Genomic DNA, 8,647 nt, shown 5'->3' on the forward strand with positions numbered 1-8,647 from the left:
TCTCTCTCTCTCTCTCTCTCTCTCTCTCTCTGTGAAAATTGCAATTGGACTTCCAAATTCAGTGGATGCGATCAGATAGGCAGATTCCGTCTACGTGGAGTGCCATTTTCACTTTTAACTATATTTCTTTCTTGGTAATAATTCTCAAAGCTTATTATTTACGTGCTATCTTTCAACCTATTGATTATGATATGATTTGTAATATAGAATTCTCAACCAGCCACTCCACACCCCGCTTCCTCCTCCTCCCCCCCCCCCCCCCCCCCCACACACACACACACACACCATACTTCTGTGTGTGCATGCGCTTTCCGTGTTTATGTGTATGTGTGTCTGAGAGAGAGAGGGAGAGAGAGCAAATTTGATTTAATATTTTATTTTCTTAATTATAAATTACAGCTCAGACATGCATGCTGAATCATTTAACCTGTTGAAATGAGCTCTTTGATCATGTTTTTAGAAGTTCAGTAAAATCTTGTTTCAATCCCATACTATTATGTAACTTTCATTTGTTATTTTTTAATTGAATTTTTAATAACTTTGATGCTTTGCATTTGATAGTTTTTCGTTGTTGATAGTTTTGTTTCTTTGAAGTCCAAAACTCTTGCAGTTTCCACCTTCAAAATTCAGAGCTTGTTTGCAAAACTGCAACACTTTTTCACCTGAGAAAGTAGGCAGTTTTTTATTTTTTGACGCAAAATGACTCAAAAGAACATATAATCATCATAAGCGAGATCATTTTCCAGTGGGAAGTTTTCTCCAACCCTCTCTGCCTGGGAAACAATTCTCATCCAGCAGTTAATTTTTACAGTTGCAAGCATGCCCTCAATGGCCTTTCTTTTCTCATGTTTTTAAAAATGCTCCCCTTCTTGACAACGCTAAAAGGCAGGATGTTGAACCAGATCCAATAGAAACTTAGCTGGACTTCGTCAACTTACCCAACTTACAGTTGGATTAAGGCCATGTTTACCCAATCAATATGGATGAACCTCGACACAAACTCTACAAAAGCCTGACCCAACAAGCATTTCCATAACACTAAATGCATGTGCATCCATACAAATAGAAACCACATACTAAGGAGTACCGCATTTGTATGCATTAGGAATAAGTTTCAACGACATGAAGCACCACATACATGTTCAAGTTCATCCTGCAACTGAATTTATAGAAAAACTAGATCCATTGGATTAAGTAAAATCTGGGAGCATGTTCATTTTGTATCATGTCAATCGCATAGCCTAAACTTCAATTCTTAGTGAAGCTTACCGTATTTTGTCTTATCAGTACCGGCCTTTATTTTCATCCAATGTGAAAACAGAAGACAGCGCACATACTCCATTTCCTGATCAACGACTAGGCCACAAATGACTGCTCTTCTATGTCACAAGACTCTTCTAACAGGACACCGCACCCACACCCAGGCGGGTGCGACACTTGGACAAGCTTCCTTTGTGTTAGGTGAAGTCAACCACACTAAAATCAATTTCTATCTAAAAGTAGATTTAGTTAACCCTAATCAAGTTCATTTTTATCTATATTATATATATATAAATACATAAATGCACACAAATACACATAGTGTTAACTTAAAACTGTTAAAAATTATATATATATATATATATATATATATATATATATATCCATTTCTATCCAAAAGTAGATTCAGTTAACCCTAATCAATTCTATTTTTATCTATATTATATATATAAATACATAAATGCACACAAATACACATAGTGTTAACTTAAAACTGTTAAAAATTATATATATATATCCTCCCCGAACCCAAGTTTTTTTTAAAGTGCCGCATCGGTGCATCCGCACCAGTACCCGCACCCGCACCTATGTGACATAGCTGCTCTTCTATAAAACATGCATCAGAAAACATGATAAAGGAGCCACTGGGTAAGGCATTCAAACAAGCAATAATCCATTTAGATATGGTAAAGCCCCTTCCACATTCAATTAGGAAATTGGCCAGATCTGGTCGGAGGATAAGACAAAAGCCAAAATAGATTCAGATATGATAATCAAAGAGCAGAGCATGTTCAATATGGATAAGGTCAAGGGTCTCCAACCAAAGTCCATGTCCAAATACACTTATGATTAGACTGGGTAATGTTACCTGTACGGCTATATCTTAACCAAGGTTGCCAGACTAGGAAGCGGAAGCGGAAAACGATACGGAAAGCGGAAGCGAGAATCGATGCATTTTAAAATTCATAAGAAGCAGGAAGCGAGGAATAAAAAAAAGAAATATAAGAATTGAAAGAGAATCAAAATGAAACACATAAAAACTAAAATAAAAGTGACTAATATTAAATTTTATGATTTTTTAGTGTAAGAATTAAATTTTTAACAAAATCTAAAAATGATGACTACCAATTTAGAGAAAGCATATGGAAGTGAGTGAGAAGAGTGAGGGAAAACGCATAAAAACATGACAAGTTGAGTAAGAGAACATATAAGAAGAATAGATGAAGTATGTGGAAAGCATAGGAGAGGCGTGGGGGATCAAGGTTCTCATCAAGTTTCGGAAGCGAGGAGTATCGCGCTTCCAAAGCGAGTTTCCGGGAAGCAAGCTTCCCACCTATCCAAGAAGCTTCCGGTAACTCTGATCTTAACTAAACCACACGATTTATTTCTGTAGTTCTAGTGCAGGAATAATAACCCTTAAAACAATCTTGAAAGCAAATCCAATTCAATAAGAAAAAAAGGCACTGTTAATTTTCATCTGCCACAAGCTCGTCTCATTAACATATGCATACTGTTCAAATAAATTATTCTCTTAGAAGTGAACATGCTGCACATGCAATCACAAAAATGGTGGTAAACTAATAAAAGTAAACAGATAGGCATAAGCATAAACAATTGAGACATTCTCAGGATGTACAGTAAGTATACCAATACTTTGAATGCTGCGCCCTATGAAGCCATAGTTCAAAACATCCATCTTGGAGATAGCTGAACAGCACTCAGTCGTGGTTTGGTTGGCTGCTGCTCAGTACTGTTTCTCTTCTTCATGATTGAAGAAACTGTTGGGCTGAAGTAATCATGGGTCCTGTAAGAAGCTCCCTGTGAACCCATTTTCCTCCCTGTTAACAGGCTCTGCTGCTTCTCCAGGGTTGGCCTGTGGCCTGGCATAGAGTTTCTGCGTGCATTGCCCCATCGACTATAACTAACACAACTCTGGCTCCTGCCAACATGTGGCAACTTCTGTTCTCTAGGGATGCTGTAATTTCTGCTCTCCCTTGTCTCAGCTGAGTACATTGTCTCAGCATCACTGCTATATTCAGCTGGAAATCCACCTTCCATGTTCCGTTGCTCTGAAAGTTCTACAGGAGAACTAGATTGGACTTCACTGTGCATATCATCTGCAAAATCAACATTGGAAACTTCTGCTTCTGCATCTGGTGTAGCCAAAATAGCCTGTGGTAATGGGTTTTCACATTCAGCTACTGTTGATCCATTTTCAGATGCAAGTTCCTCCACATTATTGTCGTGTTGGCTTATGATCAACTGTCCAGAATTGTTTGCTGGGGTTGTTGTCCCTCTGATCACCAGTGGAAGGACAAGGGCTTTGGAATTTTTCGGCGGAAAGTTGATATCCAAAAGCTGGACCTGAGGATTTTCCTTTTTTCTAAGGGAGCCAGCGGTCAACATTGGGGACTCGTAAATTTCTGGAGTTGGGATTCCCTGCTCATAACCCATATGGGATTCTTCTTCACATACAGAAGCAGCAGCAGCAGCAGATGATCCACCAAGTCCAGGCTGACTTACAGGCTTAGAACAGACATGAGAAGACAAAGTATCATTGTCTTCATCCTCTGTTGATTTAAAAACTCTGCGAAGGGTGAAAGAAGCACTTGAAGGCTCACTTTTCTGCCCTGTGGACATCAAACGCATGAGTGGTATTCTGGGTTTGCTAAGCTCATCCAAACTGCCCTCCCAATGCTGTTTCAACCACTGACATATGATAGGTATAGGAATGCCAAATTGTGTATGATGATCCTTCTTGGAGGATGAAGATGATGAGGTGGTTGATGAGGATTTAGTGGTTGGAGATGACGCAAGCTTCATTGGATCACAGACCATGAAGGCTAGATTTCCCTGGACATCAAAACCTGCGGATCCAGGGCTCCATGTTACTCCATCAGTAGATACCTTTATCAGATTATCAGTTGCAATCACTACCTTTCCGTCACCAACTGTTAAATCCATTTTATCTGTATGACCTAAGAGGTAGACCACATTGCCCAAATCAAGACATGGATTGGAGCATGTTTTCAAGGGATGAGGTTGTTGGGCCTGGGTCGTGATGTCAGACTCCATAATGTCAAAACCAACCACAGTCAAATCGAGCACTGAACTGGTAATGAAAAATCTGTGGCATCACAATAAGAACATGAGGGATATTACAGCAATGCACTCAAACATTTCAGGAAAGTATAGGCAAAGCAAGCTTCAGGGTCTAGAAAGAAAAAGAACTGCTGCATAGGAAGCATATCCATGTTTGCAATCCTTAAATTGAAAAAAAAATGAAATCTAAACAAAAAAAGATTAACAAACTATTTCTTGTGAAGTAAACAATATATCAATGTCTCAGGGAGGAATCTTGAACTTTCATCTAGGCTGCCTGGCAGCAATGCACTATTAGCACAGCCTATGGTTCTAGATGAAAATCTCTCTCTCATTGCTATTTTTTTTAAAGAAGCATTGACACTAGCACTTGTAGTTTATGGAGATAATCCCACCAGACTATGGAAACAGCTAATAGAACCTCAAAAAAAGTTAGCCATGAAAATCAGCTTAAGACATCTGAATGGAAGCCAAATAGCCGAATGCAGATACAGGTATGCTTTTTACATATAGCTGAATGCAGCTAAAGGCATGCTTGTTACATATACTGAATGCAGCTAAAGGCAATATCTGAATATAATATTTTTTTCAGTTCCACACAGTAAAATGAGGTCAACTTTTGAGCACCTGAAATACAATAATGTAATAAAGATTGGAAGTATACGAATTTTGAATGCAGAGTAAAAGGCCAGGAGCTCATATGCATGCTTTTCATTGCCTTAACAAAATGCTTTACTCTTGTTTAGCTGCATAATTTATACATTCTGATGTTATTTACTTCCTAGAAGATTAATTTAATTAATATTCCTGCTATTTTGTCGATAAAAGAAGAGTACTTCTGTCCATTAATTCTGAACAGATCAACCAGAACCTCACAGGAAATGAGCAAATCCTCAAAACTTTTCCCATTTTCTCCTTACCTTTGCAGCAAACCTAGCAATTTACCAGGATTATCCAACCCCAATTAGACTCTTTTGGGGAGTGTTGCATTGAGATGGAAACACCATTTACATGTGTTGCCAAAATTGTTGTTGTCAAAATGTGGTGTTGATGGTGGAGTGACCAAAAACAGCCTCTTGTGAATGGTGTTCAAATGTGGTGTTGGGGATGACAACTCCATTCCCAATGCAGTGTTTTGGCAACACCACTGCTCCCAAACAGCAGACAGCATGAGAGCATACTGGGGAAACTGCAACACACCTCCAATTCAAGGATCCAAACAGAATCTTAATCACTTTAATATGGATACAGATTCTGATTGTCTAAGAAAGACGTATAAGCCATTCTATGCATTAAATTTTGGTATATTCGATGATACATGTACCCGTTAGTAAACACATCCTTTAAAGGACCTAAAATTAATGCATCTCTTCAATGCAGAAAAACCCAACTGCACCACAGATTTTACAAGGATCGACTATTTAACCTTAGGGCACGTTTAGAAGTGAGAAACATACTCATAGGAAGAGAAAATTTTGCCCATGAGAAGTTTTGATATGATATTTTTTCTAAAATGAAAAATTTTCACTTGTTTGTGTGCATGAAGAGGAGGAGGAGGAGGAGGGGAGAGAGGGGTTTGGCTGAGAAGAGGAGGGAGAGGACGATAGGGTGAGGAGGAAGGAGAAGGGACTTGATGTTGTGTAAGAGGGCAGCTTGCTGCCTGACGGTGTATCCGCAGAGATCGGATGGCAGGTGGCAGGCATTTTCCGGTGGCTTCCTGGTGTATCCTCTCGGCCGAGCTTCTAGTCCAGCCAAAAATCGGCCTTGAAGATAACCATTGTCACGGTTAGGGAAGATGGATGATCAGACGGCGAAATTCCAGCCACACCTTCGATTGGGTGAAATTCCGAAGAGCAAGGATAGGGTTTTCGGTTGGGGATAGGTACCGATGGTGATCTCTGGTAGGCCAGGTTGGACCAGGTGGACTGCAGCGGCAGTCGGTGAACTTGAGGAGGCGGTGATGATGGTGGATGGTGGTGGGGAGTGGACCTCACAATTTTCTCTTGATAGGAAACATTCCTCTACCTCCCCCCCCCCCTAAGGGAAAGATGTAGGAAAAGTGATACAAAGTGGGAAATCTGTACGGTTTTTTCAACCCTTTCGAATGAGAGAAAAAATCTCTCTGAGAGTTTTTCTAAAAAGTACACCTTTTTTATAGGAAACAATGAAAATTTTGTGGGCTCCATCTCTCCATCTCACCACCATCTATCTCACTACCACCATCACCCACCACCATCCATCTTATCACCACCACCACCCACCATCACCACCGCTGAGAGTTGGAGGCAAAGAGAAAGAGGTGGAGCTTGGAGGGCTTCATGTCTTCGGGCACGATGAAGAGAGGGGCGGAAAAGATGAGGCCGGACCAGTAGTCGGGGTCCTGCAGGTAGATGAGCATGGTGGTGGTGGCACCCATGGACTCGTTGAAGAGGAAGTGTGGGAGGCCGAGGTAGGTGGGGGAGTCACGAACAGACTCGGAGAAGAGGAGGGAGGAGGAGAAGAAGAGGAAGAAGAACCACCACCACCAATTCCTCTTCTTCTTCCCTTCATTTTTCTAACATTTTTCTTTTTATTTTTCTCATGCTACACAAACAAGTGAAATTTTTCATTTAGAAAATTTATCATATCAAAACTTCTCTTAGGCAAAATTTTCTTTTCCTATGAGAGTTTTTCTTGCTTCCAAACTTGCCCTTAGTGATCCAGACAAGAAACTACACCACCGCATTCCTCAAAGTAGAGGGGAAGAAGTAGAGCATATTTTGAACAAGTGAAACGCTACTTGGTTTATAAACAGGCAATGTCACGTGTTTATCCTCTTTGGGAGATGGTTACAGGATGCTCCAGAAATTATCCATATCATAAAGCTAGGTTCCTCTACAAGCAAACAAAGAAGCTTGAAATAAAAAAAGAAGTCTCAAAACTATTCATACATGAATGAAGGTAAAGTTGAGGTATTGCGATAGATTTATGACATTCTACAAAGGAAAAGGGGAAGGAAATTACAAGCATTCCTATCCTATCAGATCCTGAGCAACCAACTCACATAACGACATCCCTAATTGAAAGTCCATTCAGTTAGACCTAAAAATAACACAATTTACCAAAATTTATCAGTGACAGATCTTGCTTCATATTCAGTACCTCATTCACTTCTCCTAAAACCAAAAACCCACTCCACCAACTTAATAGAATCATCAATGATGTTGCAATCACTGATACCGATAAACAAAACCAAACCGGAGAAAGAAGAAAGAAGTACCAAAAATGGAGTGAGGGTTTGCAACCAACCTATGGGGCACCAACTTAGCAGCAGTCTGGCAATGCAGCTGGATCTCGACGCCTTCGGCGGCCGAGACGGACGGAAGATTGGCGTGGGTGGTTAGCAGCAGAGCTCTGTGGATCAAGAACCCGGTCCCCCCACACACGCTCGCCATGGCCGGGCCCTTACTGCAAAAGATGCTCCCTTTCATCCTCTCCGACTTCCCACCACCGGCACAGAAACACCATCCCTGAACACCCATCGACGAATTCTACCAATTGGGGAGAACCCCACCTCCTCTTTTCTCTACTCCTGGAGCCCAGGTGTCTCTCCTAAGCCATGGGCACTCTATTTGTGGCTCATTCAAAGCTTACAAAGAGTAGAAAACTCTATTTTTTGGTGAATATGGTGAGATGGGATTTATTTGGTATTTGGGGAGCTGCAGTTAGAAAGATCTGACGAGGAAATGAGGGAATGCCCGTGAAGAAATTATGGGAAAGTTAATGGCAGAGGTGCGTCGAAGACAACCCTAGCGAGAGAGAGAGAGAGAGAGAGAGAGAGAGAGAGAGAGAGAGCTGAGGAAGCAGCTTTGTGGAGTATGTGTGTTTCATTTCAAGGCATGTATGTGGTGTTTTTGAGTGACCTTGCTTGGTTGGTATCAATGGAAAGTGGGGAGATGGGGGAGGGGTGGGATGGATGATCAAAGGCATGTGATGTGGGGTTGGAAGTGTCCCCATGGGCCTAAATTGTAGGGCTCTGACCAAGCAATTTGTGTTAAAAAGATTGCTGAGGCTCTTTTTGATTGACCAATGTTGAGATTTTGGGCGTTGTGCAATTGGCAGAGGATAGAAATGGGATGCTCGTTGATATGGTTGTGGTGGTGGGGAAATAACTAAGCAAGTTGACTTTAATACTTTTGCTTTGGAAAGCGAATAGTGGTTTCTTTTGTGATGGGAAAAAACTTCCATGCAAACACAAGGGACCATGTAGTTGTGGGTTGCGCTGGATTGGCCCATTAGTTGGGTG

General features: G+C 40.9%; 1 protein-coding gene across 1 annotated transcript; it reads right to left on the bottom strand.

Annotated features, from left to right (window-relative positions):
• Positions 1–2,738: 2,738 nt before the first annotated feature.
• Positions 2,739–8,006, bottom strand: LOC149840629 (uncharacterized). The gene is made up of 2 exons (XM_090003232.1): positions 7,651–8,006; positions 2,739–4,387 (listed from the first exon to the last, which is right to left on the bottom strand). The coding sequence occupies exons 1-2, from the start codon at positions 7,881–7,883 to the stop codon at positions 2,944–2,946; spliced, it is 1,677 nt and encodes a 558-aa protein (XP_089859358.1). The 5' UTR covers positions 7,884–8,006; the 3' UTR covers positions 2,739–2,943.
• Between the last annotated feature and the right edge of the window lie 641 nt (positions 8,007–8,647).

Source organism: Nuphar pumila, chromosome 4 (assembly GCF_984573655.1).
Source record: "Nuphar pumila chromosome 4, dmNupPumi1.hap1.1, whole genome shotgun sequence".
NCBI classification, from domain to species: domain Eukaryota; kingdom Viridiplantae; phylum Streptophyta; class Magnoliopsida; order Nymphaeales; family Nymphaeaceae; genus Nuphar; species Nuphar pumila.